This window comes from Paroedura picta, chromosome 2 (genome assembly GCF_049243985.1).
Source record: "Paroedura picta isolate Pp20150507F chromosome 2, Ppicta_v3.0, whole genome shotgun sequence".
Lineage (NCBI taxonomy): Eukaryota > Metazoa > Chordata > Lepidosauria > Squamata > Gekkonidae > Paroedura > Paroedura picta.
In genome coordinates, this window is record NC_135370.1 from 107,916,260 (window position 1) to 107,935,966 (window position 19,707).

At 43.7% G+C, this 19,707-nt stretch overlaps 1 protein-coding gene across 3 annotated transcripts in view; it reads right to left on the bottom strand.

Moving 5' to 3' along the window:
• GAS2 (growth arrest specific 2) overlaps nt 1-19,707 on the bottom strand; it is a 157,546-nt gene that overhangs the window by 127,463 nt on the left and 10,376 nt on the right. Inside the window, exons 2-3 of one of the 3 annotated variants that reach the window (XM_077322008.1) lie at nt 13,743-13,766; nt 13,357-13,518 (exon numbers count right to left, since the gene is read on the bottom strand). In XM_077322008.1, coding sequence (XP_077178123.1) covers nt 13,357-13,498 — 142 coding nt within the window. In that variant the 5' untranslated portion in view covers nt 13,499-13,518; nt 13,743-13,766. Of the gene's footprint in view, nt 1-13,356; nt 13,519-13,742; nt 13,767-18,084; nt 18,235-19,707 lie in introns of those variants that run through there. The other 2 variants (XM_077322007.1, XM_077322006.1) reach the window with 2 other exon arrangements.

The following is a 19,707-nucleotide window of genomic DNA, read 5'->3' on the forward strand; positions in this document are numbered from 1 at the left end:
TTTGGATTCATAAAGAATACAGATCAGGCATTATTTTAAAGTAGGCTCTATCATTTTTTCAGAGATCCTCCCTAAATAAGTTTTATAACCTGTTTCAGCCTTCTCAAATTTAACACTTCGATTGTTGCTTTGTTTCACCTATCCTAACGGCCACATGGAAACATTTTCTCCTGCTACACTCTGTAACAGTGTGCTTGCTATCCAAATGGGCAAAGAACCAATGATTCCTCATGAAGAAGTCCACAAAAAAGCAAAGGTAATCAGGAGGATGACAAATCAGTTCTTATGTGCTCAGTAAGTCTCTCAAAGGTTTATTCCAATGTGTAGAGTAACCAGAAAGGGGTCCTAGTTATTCAAACCCATTCTCCCAGTACTTCTTCAATAATTACTCCTCTATATATGTTCTCAGTTTGAAAAAGGCTTAATACAAATCATAGCTATCTGCTCCAACATTATGGGGTTGTATTTCCTAATATACCCCTTTTTCTGACACACATGGAAATGCACTCTGGATTTAGAGCTGGGTGAAAGCAGAGAGTGGTAGCCTTGGGAAGTGCATATTTTAGAAGGTGGGCTCCAGATACCTAAGAAAGACTAGTTGGAGCAACTCCTTTGCCGCTCCTTTAGATCTTACGACTCTGTTCTCTTTACCATAACCCTTTCCTCCAGTGCAAAGAGCCATTTCTTGATGCAAGATACTCTCCTGCCAGTAGATCCAGCTGAAGGTGGGGTTTAGCATAGTGGGATGCAGCTCCTACCATATAGAATAGAAAATGTCATGTGAGACAAATATATACATAGATATCTTTGATCCATGCGACCCCTTTCATTTTTAAGATGGAAGGATAACAGAGATCAGGTTATGTGCCTGCAGTTATACGATCAGGTAATCTAGACACCTACTTTCTGCATCACATGTTACAATGCCATGCTCACTCAATGACTGAACACATGGATTTACAGAATGGACAAGGGATAATACAGGTCACATATGACCACACAGATGCCAACTAGGACATATTAAGCCTAGCAGTGTGAAAATGTATGGGCATTGTGAAGGTAATCACCTTCCAGTTTCTCACACTTAATGTACAAGCTTGAAACTAAGAGCACAGGATGTTGTCTTTTCAATATTCTTCTTTTTAAAAAGTATCCTTTATAAGAGCTTTCTTTTTTCAACAGACTTTAATATTTTAATTGAATCTAGATTTGCTCACAGCTTTAAATATGCATTAAAAACATTACAAAATTTTCTGGTGTAGTAGTCAAAAATGACATTTCATTTAGCACACTTTATAAACACTTTCAAGCATGGGCGGTCATTATTTTAAATTAATATCTTGTTTCATGATTTATGGTCTTGTTCTAACTTATTGGCTGATTTTTATTAGCCATCAGAGTGATATGTTTAAAAACAACTTAATTGGATGCAGAGAGAAAACTTTCTACCATCAATGTCAAAGAACCACATATAGTATTTTCAGAGCTGACACATATTAACAATTTGATAATTGAATTTTATAGATCAAGACAAAGTGTTTAATGCACAATGAATGAGTTTGCTTGCACCATCTGTATCTTATGAAAAACATGCAATGTAGATCATCCTTTGTTATGCAGACTATATGTCTAAAACATGGCATCCCCCAACCCAAAAAACATAGCACCTTGAAATGTTTTAGAATGCAACCCTAAACACAGACACTTGAAAACAAACTCGTGTGAAATTCAGGGAACCATAGCATGCGATGGAACGTTTATCAAGGCAGTTTACAATCAACAGATTTAATATCATAAAAGAACTGGGAATAAACCCCTTCTCTGTATCACTTGGACAGCCTGTGGGTGGCAGAAAGTAGAAAGTCCTTCCCACTTTTCTATAATCTTGGGGCACCTGGCAGTTGAGCACAGTTTGCTTTTTGACAGGGAAAAGAGGGGCCAAGTTTCTATAGTTGCTCCTTCTGTGGCCTGTCCTACATATGATAGCTTTCCCAAACCTCTGGCAGCTGTCAGCATCCAAAAGTGTACTCCAGCTCTGTAGTCCCTGGGCAACTATCTGATTTAGCTCTGGGATACAAAACTGTGGAGAAGCGTGTTGTTGACAGATCTGCCTACATATCTGATCAGGTTTCTATGATGGAAATAATTGCACTACAACCTTGTATGACTCTTATGCCAGCTGAAATTACTTCCTACAATCCTGGTATCTTCTGCTGAGATTCCTCTGTTGGGGAATCCTAGCATGGACACCTGGTGCACTCATGCACACACACAGAGAACAGCAGCAGCAAGGGAGGTAATACTGCAGGTACTAACTGGCTAGGATTGACTCCCAGGTGGTGGCTGGAGATCCCCTGGGAATACAATTTGATCTCCAGGTGACAGAGATTAGTACCCTGGGGAATATAGCCACTTTGAAAGATGGACTATATGGCATTACACCCCATTGAAATCCCCTCTCCCCAAACCCTGCCCACTCTGCTGCCTCTACCCCCAAAAAAGTCTCTAGGTATTTCCTGACACACGTCTGGCAACTTTGTAACTGGCTGCTGCCACTGAGAAGTAACTAAAGTTATACCAGTTTAGAACAATGACCACAGTGCTATTAAATTCAGCATTCAGGTCAATGGAAAGTTATCCCCAAAGTACAAAAGAGGTAAGTTTACAAAAATGAGGGGTATCGTATAAAGGAAACTGAAGGAGAAACAAAAGAAAGTCAAATCCCTAGAGGATGCTTGAAAGCTATTTAAAACCACACTATTAGGAGCCCAAATAGAATGCATTGAACAGGTCAGGAAAAGCAATGCCAAGTCTAAACGAAGGCATGTGTGATTAAAACACAAGTCAAGGAAGCTATACAAAAAAGTAAAGAGTTGTCTTTTAAAAAGCAGAGGGTCTGTCCTAGTGTTGAATATTTATTTTGCTGTCCTAGTGTTGAATATTATTTTGCTCCAGCAAAATAAATGTAAGTCAGTAGTTAGGCATACAAAAAGGATTTTGATGAGTGGGTTGCTAAAAGCATCAAGACAACTTAAATATATATATACTAGAAATAGAGCCCGCTGTAATTTGCAGACAGCGAGCGCTAGCGGGGTGTAGGAGTTTTGGGGTGCAGAGGGGACCGATCTGAGGCTGGGCGGTGGGCGGTCCGTGAAGAGGCCGTGAGTGGGTGGCCCGGGCCACGTCCTACCTGTTGGATGTCAGGCAAGAGCGTGGAGCGGGTGGGAGGTAGGTCACGGGCTCGGAGGGCAGGAGGTAGGCTGGGGGCTTGAGGCAGGTCCTCCGTCGCAGCCGGTCGAGGTTCAGGCGGCATGTGGGCGGGGTGGTCATCATCAGCGCTCCAGGATGGGTCGGCGGCGGCTGATCCTGAGCGAGTGGGCATTGGGGCGACGACAGCAGTGTTCTGGCGGAGCAGCAGGCGGGGGCGGGAGCGGTGACGCGGTCAGGTGTAGGTGTGGGCGACGTAGGCGTGGGCGCTCCCGGCCGCAGGCGGCTTCATAGAGGCGTGGGGTAGTGAGGCACGGCGGCAGGCGGTGGCGGGCACGGCCACGGCTGGAGTCGGCGGCAAGCTGGCTGGTGCGTGCGAGCGAATGAACGAATGGCGGCGGTGAGGCTGCAGCAAGCGCAGTCGATGGGGGCGGATCGGGAGACACAAAGCGCCTCCCAATTTGTCAGTCTGGTGGCAAGGGGCCAATCGCCCCGTGCTGTGTTGTGGCTGCTGGTGGGGCAGCCACTGCCTTAAACTCAGGGGTGATGCTGCAGGTGCTGGCTGTTCCTCCAGCAGCAGTGTGGCAGGGTGCTACCTTTGCCTCCTCAGCTGCCTTGGACTCTTCTGGTGTACTTCATTGGATGAGACTACAGATGTCATGTCAGTATTCATATCTGTTTGAGGAGGCACACCAGAAGATGTTCCACATCAATAATTCACATTGGGCCAAAAAAATCCCAATTTCTAGTATAAACTAATGTGGTCTGAACTTGCTGAGACTGAAAGGGGTCATAGTGTGTAGCTCAAGAAAAGTATAAACCCAGTGTGTTGCAGGGGTGAAAAAGGAAAATTCTGTTGTTTGGGGTTATTAGGAAAGGGACTGAGAATAAAACAGGCAATATTGTAATGCCCCTGAATAGATCTATGTAGTGGCATCTTTTGGTCACTGCATCTCCAAAAAGATACTGCAGACCAGAAAGAGTACAAAGAACGGCAACTATGATGACAGAGTTGGAGCACCTTCCCTATTAGAAAGGTGGAAGAATCTGGGATGTCTCCATTTAGAGGAAGGTCACAATTGAGATTCATAAAACGGAGAGAGTTGACCAAGAGATATTTTTTCTCCCTCTCCCAAAGTACTAGAATCCAAGGACATCCAATATAACTGATGTGCAGTAGGTTCAGGACACATAAGCAGAAATAGTACTCTTCAGGGAGAATGATTAAAATGTAGAATTCACTGCCAGAGGACGTAGTGATGGCCACAGAAATAAACGGCTTTAAAAGGAGATAAATTCATGGTGACTGAAGGCTACTAATCACAGTGACTGAGAAGAACCTCAACATTCAAAGGCACTAAGCCTCTGAATCCCAGATCCAGATGGTTAAATCAGGGAACACCTCAACATCCATGCCCTGTTATTGGCCTTCCAGAGAAACTGGTTGGCTATTGTGTAAGTCAGGATGCTGGACCAGATGGATTACAGATCCAGCTGGACTCTTCTTATCTTTAACATTTAGTTGTTAAAATATTTGAGCAGAGACCTTCTGGGCGGAGCCAGTCCGGCCTCTGCTTCCAGTCCACAGGCCGATTGGGATATGCACAGTGAAGCCACCACCCTGAAAACACCCACCAAGGACTGTGGAGGCCTCACCAAGCCTTTTCAGGGAAGAGGGGGGAGACATGTTGTCCCCACCGGCACTCCTCACTGCTGCACAAAAAAGGGAAAGGAGATCAGTGAGGCTGCCCTGGGGGGGGGGGAGCCAGTGCTCCCCCTGCCCTGAAAAGGCGTCTCTCTCTCTCCCCCACCCCCTGGCCTGCCTGGTGGCCTAGTGCCCGTTGTATTTTGGGTTACAACGAGCTTTTTAGCTAGTGTTCTTATAAATCAGCAAATCAAGACTATGCTTGACCATCCCATTCAGAGAATTGACAGCAAAGATGATTTTGTGCAGTTCAGTATTACAGAAGGATATACTTGCTATTAGTATGTACTGCAATCAAACACAAGGCCCATTCATACCAAAATCAGGCAGGCACACACCCACAGAGAGACAGCCTGATAAATCTTGTTCCATATAAGTAAAAGCATTTGTTTAAGGCACCATATTGCTTCACTGTGAAAAGCAAAGCTGGATAAGGTACTTTCAGGTCATCTTTTCAAATACACAGCCTGCTACAAAACTTTACAGACAATGATCATATGGAATTTCTGTGCCTCACACTTCTGAGCATTTTCTTGCTGTTTTCATGCTTGACCTTGCCCAGATGAAAGCCATGTGTTCAAAGGCCCAAATAAGGCTTTGCCTTTCTCTCTCAGTAATTAGTATATTCCTCGTTTAATATTAAAACATATGTTTAATGCTCAACCTCCAAAACTCTGATATTACTCCTAAAGCTAATGTCAATTTTATTATGAAAAGTGACCCAACAGGGGGTTCTTTGAACATTACTGTCTAATGATACCGACAAGGCTTTTGCAAGTCTTTGGTTCTCCCCCCCCCCTTGTCATGATTCAGGTCCAGCTAATGTGTCACAATGAATCACTACACAGAGTTGGCCTTGCAGACCGCCCAAGGTAATGCCAGAACTTTGAACTGCTAGGTGTGTGCATTATTTCTTCTAACAAAACATCTGTAACTTCTTTTCAATCCATATTAACAGAAATCAGAACTATAGTATGTGAAAGAGCTATAAAAGAGGGTATCCTATGAAAGAGGATATTTGTTTTAATTTCATGTTCTGTACAATTGGAAGACCCACCCTGGACTTAAATTGGTGTTCCTGTTTGTATCAAATAAATAGTTGTCTTGCTTTCTCTCAGTTTCTCATCCATGAAATGATAGCTTTGTACCTTGAGGTAGGCCATAACAAGGGAGTGTTTATTTTGAAGAAGGATTAGGTAGAAGAGTGTTAATCAAAACCAGTTACAAAAAAGTATTTTGTACATTCAGTACATTATTACCAGCTAGAAGCAAAGCCATTGTTGGCTTCAACAAACAGAATAGTTTTCATGTTCTTACATATCCTCTGGTTCCTCCTAAACATGATCAAATTCAATAAATAACTTTCAGTTAAATCTCAGTGCAAAGCCTTTGATACAAACACATTTAACCACCTAGCACACATGATGGAGCCTTCCTAGACCTTGAAACCTTCCCACACCATCAGAGTTTGCTTAAAAGCAGTCCTTGTTGTTCTCATTTCACAGAGATCCACATGTGCAGATATTGAAGGGGCCAGGAATATATGGACGCTTCAACAGCAGATAACTTACCCAGCCCAAATGATGGTTCCCAGCAGTGCAGTCACAGCAAAATGTTAGCTGCTTTCTAGGCCACACTCAGTTGCCAAAGAGAGGAAGATGAGCACACATGTGACCTAAAACCCAGACCAAGGAAATGTCCCATGTGCTCTGCAACACGCAAAGGTTCTGTGCATAAGGGTTTCTCAGACAGTAAATCAATGTGCAAAGCGTGCCTTAAAGAGAGTAAGCTTCTAAAGTAAGATAATGGGGTCAGGGTTTTCATCCTGTGTTTCAGTTTATAGGTTTTTCATCTCAGGATACTATAGGTTGAGCTGAAAGCAATTATCTATTGAGGATGAATCTTGTAAGCCATGATTACCATACTTATACAGATCTCTCTCTCTTTCTCTCACACACTCAAAGACACAGCTGCCTTATGGTGAGCCCAAGGGGTTTTACAAAGCGAGGGACATTCAGAGGTGGTTTGCCATTGCCTCCTTCCATGTCATGACCCTGGCACTCCTTCAAGGTCTCCCATCCAAATACTAACCAAGCCCAGCCCTACTCATTTTCCAAGATCTGACAAGACTGAGCAAGCCATGGCTTATCAAGACTTGACTACTACAAAGTGATTTGATGTGATGGGAATGCCCTGTTTGGAAGTTTCAGAAGTAATGGTGTAGAGATGGGAAATTTATGAAAATTTCACAGCTGTGGGGGGGAGAGGAATTTTCCACCAGGAAAAAAATAGAAAAGTGGGAAATATTTTCTCATTAAACCTAAACTTCTTTTATTGATCCATCAACATAAAATAAACCATTTGTAATTTAGTTAGAAAAATTGAAAAAAAAGAATCAACTCCCCCACCTCCACCCCCACCCCCCAAAAATCTGCTTTTCTTCTAGGCCTTCACATTTCTGAATATGGAATAAATAAGGAATTAAGAATTACATTTTACCCGGTTTAAAGGAGCTTCTCTAGCCACTTATTTATTTAAAGGCACAGTTCAAGACACTGTTCATCACCTTTAAAGCCCTAAATAGACTAAGGTACATAAGGAACTGCCTGCCCATTTATGCCCACCTCTGAATGAAGATCTTCTAGAGAGGCCCACACTTTGAAATTAGGCAGATGGTTACCAAAGGTGTATCAGGGAAAAAAGGCAGCAAATCAGCCATAATATCTAGTTCTCCTCAGAGACGGAAGAGCAGCAAGAGTCTGTAGGTGGCAGAGTGGCTCCTACAACACTATTGCCAATAATTAAAATGACCTTGATGCGGTGAAAATCTTCAACATGCTGCACTTTTGAAGCCTGCCAAATTACGTGCCATTTTGGAGACTGTGAAAAACACAGACCTTGACAATGACATCAAATGGAAATGAAAAGCTTCAAGAGGTTTTAAATATTCATATTTCAATGAAAAAAATATTTTAAAAGACAAGTATGATCCTGTGCCTGCTTTGAGCTGACAGTAGAGGCTCCATGCAAGGAGAACAGGGAGTCTCAGCCCCTTACTCCACCTCACTCATTTTTCCATTACTTTAGTCCAGATAGATCCTCTGACCCTTCACATTGTTTCTTTAGGACCCCGGGTGGTAGACATAGAAGGGCAGGAAGATCCATACCTGCAAAACCTTGTGCTAGTGCTACATATGTTTCATACAAGCTGAAGTTATACATATGCATGAAACTGTTTTATAGACACATTTCACACATGGAGTTTGCCTTTTATATAAGGCCGCTGCCTAAGGATGAGCAGCAAAGGGCTCCCCCTCTCGCCAAGCACAGGCAGCGGCCCTGAGAGGGTGTGGATGTGCTGGGGGGCACGGGAAAGCACTCCCCACCTCCACCACGGATGTGGGCCAGCCCCCAGGCCTGGCAGCACTTGACCGCTGCCTCCTTGAGGCGGCGGGCGTGCCCCGTTGGCCCTGGGGAGCATTCTCCGGGCCCCTCCGTCCCTTCCCTGGTGCAGATCTGGGATGCTCCCCAGCCCCCGTGAAGCATACCCGCCACCTCTTTGAAGCAGCGGGTGCACTCCACGGGGCTTGGGGAGCATTTGAGGGCCCTTGCTCCCTCTCTCCTTCCCCCCTCCCAGGAGATGTGGGCCAATGGGCAGGCAGCAAGTGTGCTCCACAGGGCCTGGGGACGGTTCCGCAGCCCTCCCCCCCCGCGCAGATTTGCCATGCTTCGCTCACCTGACTGGTGCCTGCTGACTGTTTCAAAGTGGAGGCAGTCAGTCGAAGGGCCTATTGGAAGGCGCTTTGCGCATTCCAATTGGTCCCTCTGTTGTCATTCCGGGGCCAAGGGGCTAATCAGAAGGTGCACACTGGGCGCCTTCCTATTGGCCCCTGTTTCCTATCCACCCTTAGCAAATTATTTATACCGCTCCCCGAGTGATTTACAAACTAACAGTAAAGCCCATTGTACAAAATATACAATAGCTGTCCACGCTGCTTTTCAATACTATCCCAGCCTGCCAAGGTCTGGGGGGGAAGCACTGAAAGGGCTACACAGGTCACAGGGCCGAATGATCAACTGTAATGTGGGTGGGGCAGTTCCTTTAAATGTTCCGGGCCTTGATAGCCAGATCCCACACACACATTACGGCTGACTCTGACAGCCCCGTGGGGCAGTCAGAATCAGCTGTAGTGCAGGAGTAGGTGGTCCCTTTAAATACTTGGCTGGCAGCATTTAAATGTAGCCAAATCCCCACCCTGCATTAGAGCTGATTCTGACAGCTGTGGCAACGGCAGGGTTCTGTCTGGAGGCCTTCGAATGTTCAACACATCATTGGAAGTGCATACTCTCCATTATATAATAAGATCAAAACAGTGTATGTGAACCAAAGCAGATCTGTGTTGTATATCAGCCGTGGAAGTAGGGGGAAAGCCTATATGCTTGCTGGTAGCTGCTACCAAGAAGTGGCAGAGAACTAACACATTTGAGACAACCTTGTCCAGCCTTTGTCATGCAGCATCTATTGAACAGCTTGGGAACAAAAGGCAAGTGCTCACTTGGCTGCTCTGCACACCCCACTAGTAGGTAAGTAGTTAGGTAAATAATTTAGTGCTTTAAATGGAAGATTAATTTTGAGGTACGCCAAGTAATGTCAGGCAGCCAGAGCACATTTTTCAGAACAATAAGAGAAGTGCTGTTTCCTTTTCTCTCCCCACACCAGATACCCTGAGAGGTAGGTGGGGCTGAGAGAGTTCTATGAGAACTGCTCTGTGACAACAGCCCTGAGTGGGCTGTGATTAGCCCAAGGTCACCCAGCTTGCTGCATGTGGAGGAGTAGGGAAATCAAACCCAGTTCTCAAGATTAGAGGTCACTATTCTTAACCATGCTGGTGGTGACAATAGCAATCCGGTTCCTTCCTTCTGAATGAACTCAAGTTTCTGGACAGTCTTCAAAGATAGTTTTATGTAAATCATACTGTAATAAGCTAACTTGAATATGATCACAGATTATAAAAGGTGCTCTATGCCATGGATGACACCGGAATCTCCAAACTTAGGTGGTTGTTGTTGTTAGGTGCAAAGTCGTGTCCGACCCATTGCGACCCCATGGACAATGATCCTCTAGGCCTTCCTGTCCTCTACCATTCCCCGGAGTCCATTTAAGTTTGCACCTACTGCTTCTGTGACTCCATCCAGCCACCTCATTCTCTGTCGTCCCCTTCTTCTTTTGCCCTTGATCGCTCCCAGCATTAGGCTCTTCTCCAGGGAGTCCTTCCTTCTCATGAGGTGGCCAAAGTATTTAAGTTTCATCTTCAAGATCTAGGCTGATCTCCTCTAGGACTGACTGGTTTCTTCGCCTTGCAGTCCAAGGGACTTGCAAGAGTCTTCTCCAGCACCAGAGTTCAAAAGCCTCAGTTCTTTGACGCTCGGCCTTCCTTATGGTCCAACTTTCGCAGCCATACATTGCAACTGGGAAGACCATAGCCTTGACTAGATGCACTTTTGTTGGCAGAGTGATGTCTCTGCTTTTTAGGATGCTGTCTAGATTTGCCATAGCCTTCCTCCCGAGGAGCAAGCGTCTTTTAATTTCTTTGCTGTAGTCCCCATCTGCAGTGATCTTGGAGCCCAGGAAAATAAAATCTGTCACTATCTCCATTTCTTCCCCATCTATTTGCCAGGAATTGAGAGGGCCAGATGCCATGATCTTCGTTTTCTTGATGTTGAGTTTCAAGCCAACTTTTGCACTTTCCTCCTTCACCCGCATCAACAGGCTCTTTAGAAGAAGAAGAGTTGGTTCTTATATGCCGCTTTTCCCTACCCGAAGGAGGCTCAAAGCGGCTTACAGTCGCCTTCCCATTCCTCTCCCCACAACAGACACCCTGTGGGGTGGGTGAGGCTGAGAGAGCCCTGATATCACTGCTCAGTCAGAACAGCTTTATCAGTGCCGTGGCGAGCCCAAGGTCACCCAGCTGGCTGCATGTGGGGAAGTGCAGAATCTTACCCGGTATGCCAGATTAGAAGTCCACACTCCTAACCACTACACCAAACTGGCTATCAGTTTGTTCCTCTTTACTTTCTGCCATTAGATTGGTATCATCTGCATATCTGAGGTTGTTGTTATTTCTCCCTGCAATCTTGATCCCAATTTGTGACTCCTCTAATCCAGCCTTTCTCATGATGTGCTCCGCATACAAGTTAAATAGGCAAGGTGACAATATACAGCCTTGCCAAACTCCTTTCTCAATTTTGAACCAATCAGTGATTCCATGTTCGGTTCTCACTGTTGCTTCTTGACCTGCATATAAGTTTCTCAAGAGACAAATAAGATGCTCTGGTATTCCCATCTCTTTAAGAACGTGCCACAATTTGTTGTGCTCCACACAATCAAACACTTTAGCATAGTGTCGAGAACGACTAGTTTGGGCAGCGTGGGGGGTCTGGAGAAGGAGCGTGTGGACAGCAGCGGAAACCTAAGAAAGGAAGATACAGAGGAAGAGATCCCGACAGACCCTCTTTGGATACGAAACTTACATAAAGGGATGTGGGGAATTAGTTCACCAGGGGTGGGGGAAATGGTAGCACGGGGGCAGTCAGTACAAGCGGGGAGAGCAAGGGAGAAACCCAGGGCGGGGCGGTGGCAGAGAGACGCGGAGTCCCGGAAGGTGAGGTCCGCCTGAGAAGCCCGGAGGGTGGAGACAGGGGCTAGAGAGGCTACTTAAGGAAGCGTCAATGAGGAGATGGGGTTGGAGGTGTAGTAAAGGAACTACCCTGAACCCAGGAGCGGGAGAGAGAGTACCGACTCCGTTCTGAGACGCTGTTTCCTACAGATAAAGCCTTCTAGTCCCGGGTCTCCCTCACCGAACAACGTGGCGGACCCGAAGCGTGGCAAAGACCCTGCGGACCCTGACACATAGTCAATGAAGCAGAAGTAGACGTTCTTCTGGTACTCCCTAGCTTTCTCCGTGATCCAGCATATGTTGGCAATTTGATGTCTAGTTCCTCTGCCTCTTCGAAATCCTGCCTGTACTTCTGGAAGTTCTCGGTCCACATATTGCTGGAGCCTAGCTTGTAAAATTTTGAGCATAACCTTGCTAGCATGAGAAATGAGTGCAATGGTGCGGTAGTTTGAACATTCTTTGGCATTGCCCTTCTTTGGGATTGGTCAGCTAAACTTACGTTAGCTGACTCCTTATTCCCTAAGCAGCATCACCAGAGGACAGCAGTACTTCATTCTTGTCTGGATTGATGTTCAGTTTACTGATCCTCATTCATCTTGTTACTTCCTCCAAGCATTTGTTCAGGACTTCCACATCTGACTGAGTTATCAGAGAGAAAAAGAATGGAGCATCATGTTTCACTCCAAATCATTGGATGATTTCTTCTAGTGGCTTCATGAAGGTGCCAAATAGCATGGGGGACAGGTCTGATCCTTGCAAGACTTGAAGCATAAATACCAGTGGGCTGAGTGCCAGTTCCCTAGTAACACCTGCAAGTGGCTTGCAGAACCACCAAGCTATGATGTCCTATTGTCCAAACTCAGATGGTTACACCAGAATGAAAGCATAGTCAAAAGTGTTGAAATCTGCTAGGAAAACAAGCAGGCAACATCCCCTTACCCAGTTACTCTTTCAACAAAGATAATCAATTATGGCCATTTTGATCCCAAATCCAGAGTGAAAGGAGTCTACACAATCCATTTCCTCCCAAACCAACTTCAGTTGTATATTCACAGCATGCTTGGTTACCCGCGAATGAAATATTAACCACTAAACTCTAGAAATCTTTCATGTCCAGGGATTTCTCTTTCAGGATGGCTGACACCAGTCCCTACATCAAGGAGACGTTTAGGACCCATTCCATAACCCCAACCCAAGACACAACTATCAGCCAATGTGAACAAGAGCTGAAGACAGACACGGTGATCTCTGCACACATGGTTGCAATTTGTCCCCTTCTCACCAGTTAAAAGTCATACTTCTAGGACTAACCTGCTCTCCAAAGGCATCCTGAGATAATTACCTGGAGTCACTGCAAGCCTGTAAATTCTCTGGGTGTAAATTCTCAGGAGCCTGAAATACAAAACTCCTCACAATGCAGGAAAGTTCTGCCAGACAGCACCCCATGAGCACAATGAGGCTGATAACTGAGCCCATCACTCCCGCCACCACGGAATAGACACACAGCTTACAGAATCATAAGACCAGAGAAAGGCACACTGCCACCACACCAAAGCTCCTGTTAGCATTGCTGTGAGTACACTTAAGTCTGTTGCAATGATCTCGCCTAGCAGACATATTGAATGGGAAAAGAGAGAAGATAGAACCAAAGAGGTTTATTTTTGTGAAATAGGCCTTTCCACTTTTAGTTTAAGAAACAAAACCTGAATTTTTACTATTTCGCAGGAAGTTCTGGAAGTAATTAACAGAGTAGAAAAATAACCTTACCCAACAGGTTTGTCAGCCACAAAGCCAAGTCCTCCTTCATTGGTAACAGGTTTGCCTCATGTCTGCTGGCCAACCACTGACTATACTGATGCATGTCAGAGAGGCCAGGGCCTCGGGCCTTTGGGCTAAGGGCAGTACACATCCTTTATCCACTGGTGCTTCCTGTTTTGTGGAAGAAAAAATGTGTTAGTATTGTCCATAAATGTTAATAATTATATGACGTAAGATGCTCATGGTTCAAATTCAACACAATTTGGATGCAGAATGCCAGACAAACAGATGTCTATTTCATGAAAATAACATTCATAATGGTTTCTAGGAGCTTATTTCACAAACAGACATTTGGCCAGTGGTGATCTAGAATTGGGGAATGTGATTATACTCACCCTGATGCACATGTTGTCAAAAATCTTTGTGAGCAGGCATTCAAAATACAAATACAAAAAAAAATGATTAGCTGAAGAGGTAATTGAACTGAAATTGCAATTACAGGAAGATGTCCTATTAACATAGTTGTTTGTTGACATCTTGAGACGTGATACTTTCATATTTAAAATGGCCCCAGGCCATTCTTGAAACAATTCAGCGTAATCAAACTGAGCAGTCTATAATAAAGACCTTTCTAAGTCTTCAAAGTGTTAACTCTCTACCTTCCTTCCATTCAGTTTACACTTGCTTCTTCAACCAAATCTTTATGAAACAGTGGTAAACCCCTTGCCATCCCACTGTGTGATCAGTTTAAGATTTGCTTGCCAGGTGTCTATTTATACATACATAATGCTAAGATATACAGATATGCAGATATATATGTGCATACTTTAACCTACAAACACAGAGAGAGAGATGCCCACAGATATTGACAAACATATCAGCAACTGAGCTTTCTCACCCAGTAGCTTTACCTAAATTGACTTCAAAAGTGCTCAAACACTAGGCCACTTGCTAGGGAACAAAGAACTGCAGATAGAAAACTATCTGAAGGACTTCTCCAGAGAGCATGATGCATCCATTGGCTGTTAGGAAGGAGAAGTCACTGGAAAAGTGTAGAGAGCTCTGCTGAACATTCTTTCTATTTCAAAAAAAGCAAGCCAATGCCTTCTCACTTTTTTATTTTTCCTTTTGCTAAATCAAGCATGGCATTTTCTAAGCACCATTCAGACACAAGAAGGCCCTCTTCCCCAAGGTACAAAAACATAACAAGACTTGCAGTATTCTTCTAATAGTACAGATTGTTAACACTAATAATGATTACCAATGTCCACAAAAGTACTAATTAGCTGTCTCTTAAAGAAGTTAAGCTGAAGGGCCTAATGGCCGTTTTAAATGGCTGTTTCTTGATAGGGAACCATAAAACTAGCACTGCAGCCCATAAATACATTGACCAGAAAGCAACCTTAGAGGATCAACTCATGGTGTTTTGCTGCCTCAAGCAGGGTGGCAGTGATACAGGACTGAAAGGCAATGAAGGATGTAAGCCATGGCCATGTGCTCCTTTCATGCCACTGGTAGCTGGGAACTAAATGAGCCACTTGTCCTTACAACTCTGCCTTCAGCTCCGGACCTTGCAATGCACTGATGGTGGAGCAATACTGTTCTCCCACCAGTTAGGAGATGAGCCCCAGGGGTGCTGACAGTGTTTCTGGAGTTTGTCCTGGTAGGAGAATAATAGGACAGCTCTGCAAGGTGAAGAAGATCACCTCAGTCCATGCAAAGAGAAAAAGCAAGTTGGGAGAAGATGACTTCCATTGGTATTGTCAGAATTTGGGATGCAGTAGATGTACACTATGCCTCTTTCTTCCAGAGGCATTGTGGAAAGTATCAGTCTGGGTTGTCCCTGAAGCAGTCCTGGAAATATTTTTTCTAACATCTTAACCCTTTTGGAAAGCCACTATCTACCACCTTTCCCTCCCTATGGAAAAATAAGCTCTCTCCAGATGTCCTGATCACATAGGCAATCAGTCTGTGGGGGGAGAGAGGTATGACAGTGCCAGCCCAACAACCCTCCCTCCACAAAATTGTCAAGGAATCTGCACGGGAGAAATATGCAGAAGAAGTGCCCATGCATATACCATATCCCCATGATCAGCAACACTGGTTTTGGAATGTTGGTGATCATGGGAAGAGGATGTGAATGTGGGCACTTCTTCTCTGCACTTGCCCCCATGCAGACCACATGGTAACTGCATGGAGACAGGAGAGGGGGGCAGCATGCTCATGTTCACTCCTTCCTCCCTCCATACGGCTAGTGCCCTGCATATAGCTAGAATGTACAGAGATGTTTAACTCATAATGTCTCTTAAGTCTTAAACCAGAATCAGAGCTGCAGGTGGCTACTAGTTTACAATAGCATTACAAATTATCAGCAAATGCAACCTCCAATAAAGGTAATACTCTTAGGCAAGAAACTAGCATGGAATTAAATGTGAATGTTGAGATTGGTTCAAACATATCCATCAAGCAAGAACCTAACTGTTCTCCTCATCAACGTGCAGGGTCCATGATTTGTCAGCTTGGATCAGGAACAGATTCTAATATTCTAGCATGTTACATGACTCTGAGCAGATGGCATTACAAGGGCAGCCACTAGCCTTTCTCAGAGGACCAGCAAGAGGTGGCACAGCCTGTCCCTCCAGGTTACGGCTACCAAACGATTGCAGGGGGCTAAGGGCATCACTCAGATTACAAGGCTATCCCCAGCCTGGAAGAAAATGAAAAGGTGACTAGGAAAGGGCTTCCAGTGCAGCAAAGAAATGGATGCTAATGTTCTGCACCTGATTATGAATGATTTTAGTTCATTTTCATTATGCATTTTAAAAGAAAGTAAAAAAGAATCAATTTTTAAAAGGTAAATTTGCACCAAACCATTAATTCAGCATGACCGGCAATCTGAATGCAAACTGCTTGCCACACTCATTGGGAAACCACTAGAGTATACATGCAACCTGATCCTAGCTATTTTACTCCCAGTGTCCAGGCGTGCTCCCCCAAATGTCACTATAAGGTTACAATCTTTGAGGTGTTGTTTATCCTTGGTTAGGCTGATGGCAGCCAGATTAAAGAAAGTGAAACTCCAAATAAAGAGCGCATTGAACTTGGATGCATGAAATAAGAAGCACCCTCTATGTATCAAGAACACATAAAATATAGGAAATCTTTATTTCTGTGCAAGTGTGATGCTTGCAAGAGCAGATTTTTAAAAAATCTGACATATCTGCAAACCTACTGCAAATCTGCAATGCCTTTCAGCACAATTATTTCATAACAATTCTTAAAGCTGCTTATAGCTGGACTGGGCCTAGAAGCCATAGTTAACCCTGCAAAGATCTCTTTATTCTCTCTTCAATTCTATGTTGCTGTCTGAGAATTCTATCGCATCAGCCAGTCAAAGGGGGGGGGGTCTTCTTCAGTCTTGGGAGAGGGGGTCAGATTTAATTCACAGTCCAGGCACTATCTGCTTGGAATGATGTCTGTTACATAAGTGAATCAGAAAATATCTCCTTCATCCAAAATAGAGGAACATACAGAAACTGGGCAAGCAGAGGAAAGTGTCAGGGAGTGGTAGTATTTTGATAACAAAATAATCATAATACACCCTAGAGGGAAAGCCCTGTGTGAGTGGGGTGGTTTCTGCATGTGCAAACAGAAAGTGCATAAATAATAACACTTTTAAACCTAAATTTTTTACATATTTGACTGGCAATTATTTATAATGCATTACACCTTCACAGGAATGTGTTGTATTCCACCCCCACCCCAGACTACAGCATACTGATTTTCATCTATAAAATGTGACATCACTTCAGTTGAATAATATCTGAAAAATCAGCTTTTCGGATATCATATGTCATTAGCTCTTTAAGATTTATATGGTAGTTTGTCTTAACAATATTATGAACCTATGGGTACAATCAGGATACATGTCATGCAGTGTTACTCCAGTCTAAACCTATTGATTTGAATGGGTTTAGAGTAATTCCACGTACCTAAGACTACTGCCACAGTGCCATGTGAATCTGAGTTTCACTACTCTAAATCAGCAAACTTAAACAAGTGTTGAACTACTTAGGATTGCACTTTATTGGTCTTCCAGCCGTGTTGATGTAAACTCTGTTCTTTGAAGACAGTTGGGTTTCAATTAGTACAGTTTCTGCTGGCATTTTGTTTGAAGTATATTTTCTACTCATCAGTCAGTAAGCAGCAGAAATATTCCATGAACACATCACCATTGAAAATATGGAGCATAAGGTCGTTCCTTTTCCCTTTTCAAATTATAAGATCTTTGAACCATTTACAATAGCTGTGCAGCTAAAGTAGGAGAACGTAAAGCCATGTCATCACAGGTGCTCACATTGCTTTAATCAGTCAATACCGAGATGGAAAACTGATTGCTAATGCTGAATGGTTAATAAAAGCCCCTTGTAACCCACCAAGACATATCATGCTTCAGAATGCCGTCACAAAATTGTAATTTTTTATTTATACCGAACAATTCCCCCTTATTCATATTTTTCTTTCTTCGGAAAGCGCTATCTCGCTCTGAATACACTTTCCTCACCCCATTGCATTAAAAAAGTACCTTCATTTGACTCTGCACATAGATTTTCACATGAATATCACTGTTATATACTTCAATACACACACAGAAATTTAGTTCAAGCGGATAGGTTTCAAGACAACCTATAGGTGCTATAAGTCTAGCAAATGGCTATAAATGCTTTGAGTACTTACCTCAATACCTTACACTTCAGTCATGGACCGTCTACACCAGTCCTTTACAAGGACCATTTACTGGAGACAGGACTTTGTTTACACTCAGTTAAAATGCACCTCCTATTTATGCCGTAAAGCCTCTCTCCGCCCTTCCCCAGGATAGTAATGAGGCATCTTTGATTCTTAGCCTTATTGTCTACATAAAGAATTCATTGCAGGATAGTTTACAGTACACCTAATGGCATGTAACCGTTTCAACAAGTTAGAAGGTTACATTCCTTCCGATTCACTCCCACCAAACAGTGAAGTTTTTATGTTACTAGACAGTAGTGCATTTAGTTTTCTGTGTATTGTAACTTCGCCCAGTAGTTTGCCAGTCCAGTAATTCAAACTGTCTGCTGATGTTTGTCAGTGATCACCTGAGGTAAGCAAAGAAGGTCAGATTACTATTTTCATCTGTGATTTTTTGTGTGTGTGTATGTTGGCACTAATTAGTAAAAACAATATCAACTGTGGATTAAAGCCACATATGGCTGGAAGGGATTAATTTGTCCGAGTAACACCAAGTAATACTTTCCAGATTGCTTTTTGAATAAAGTGTGAGATATGCAATAACTGAGGTTTGGGGTTTTAATCACCCCCAAAAGCTATGTAAATACTTCTTGCTCAAGCTTTTTTTCGTGATACCAGAGGCAGGCCAACTTTGCAAAATTATCCAGAATGCACAAGCTGTGAAAGCATATCTGAATGGAACAAGATGGAAGGATGGATGAAAGCGTTGAGAGGGGATTTGACAAATTCCTGGTAAAGAGATCCAACAGTGGCGATTCACCATGATGGCTAAATGGAAGCTTCATGCTCACAGGTAGTATTACTTCCAAATAACAATTGCTGGGGACAGCAACAACAGGAAAGGGTTTTGACCTCCATGCCATGCTTGAAGGACTCCTGTAGACATCCAGCTGGCCACTATGAAAAGCAGGACGAACTATCGGACTAGTTATGTTAACTGCTACCTGCCAGTCAATTTGCAAGGGGCTTTGGCTCAGTGGTACAGCGTGTACGTGGCAAGTGAATGGTCCTGGGCTCAGTCCCTGGCAATTACAAGGATCAGGTAGGAAGTGCCATGAATGATCTCAGCCTGTGAACCTGGACAGATTCTGCAGGCACAGTATTGATTCTCAATATAAAGCAGCTTCATGTGTGATAAAAACATTTTTAATAAGTACCCTGGAAAAAACTAAAATAATAATAATACTAAATTAATATTAATGTAGCTGTCTGGAGTGTTAAAAGCTCTGCATATTTATTAGGTCAGTAATCCTCCCAAGGATGCTCTCAGTTAGGCTGCTATCTTTATCACTCTACTACAGATGAAACTCAGAGGATGGCGGCTCACCTGAGGCCCCCTAGACAAGCAAGGATAAAGGGGAAATCCAGCCAGAGACTTCCCAACTCACATTCTTACCGGCTACTGCAGTTTGTCACATGACTAGTGTTATCATGGCACAAACCCACACTCATTACCTGTTCCATTTTGGAGCTGTGATTTCACCATAACTTTACCATTAACAAGGAGCATTTGTACGTAAAAGGCTTGCCATACTGCCAGCATGGACTGCTACCGGAGTAGCCAACTCC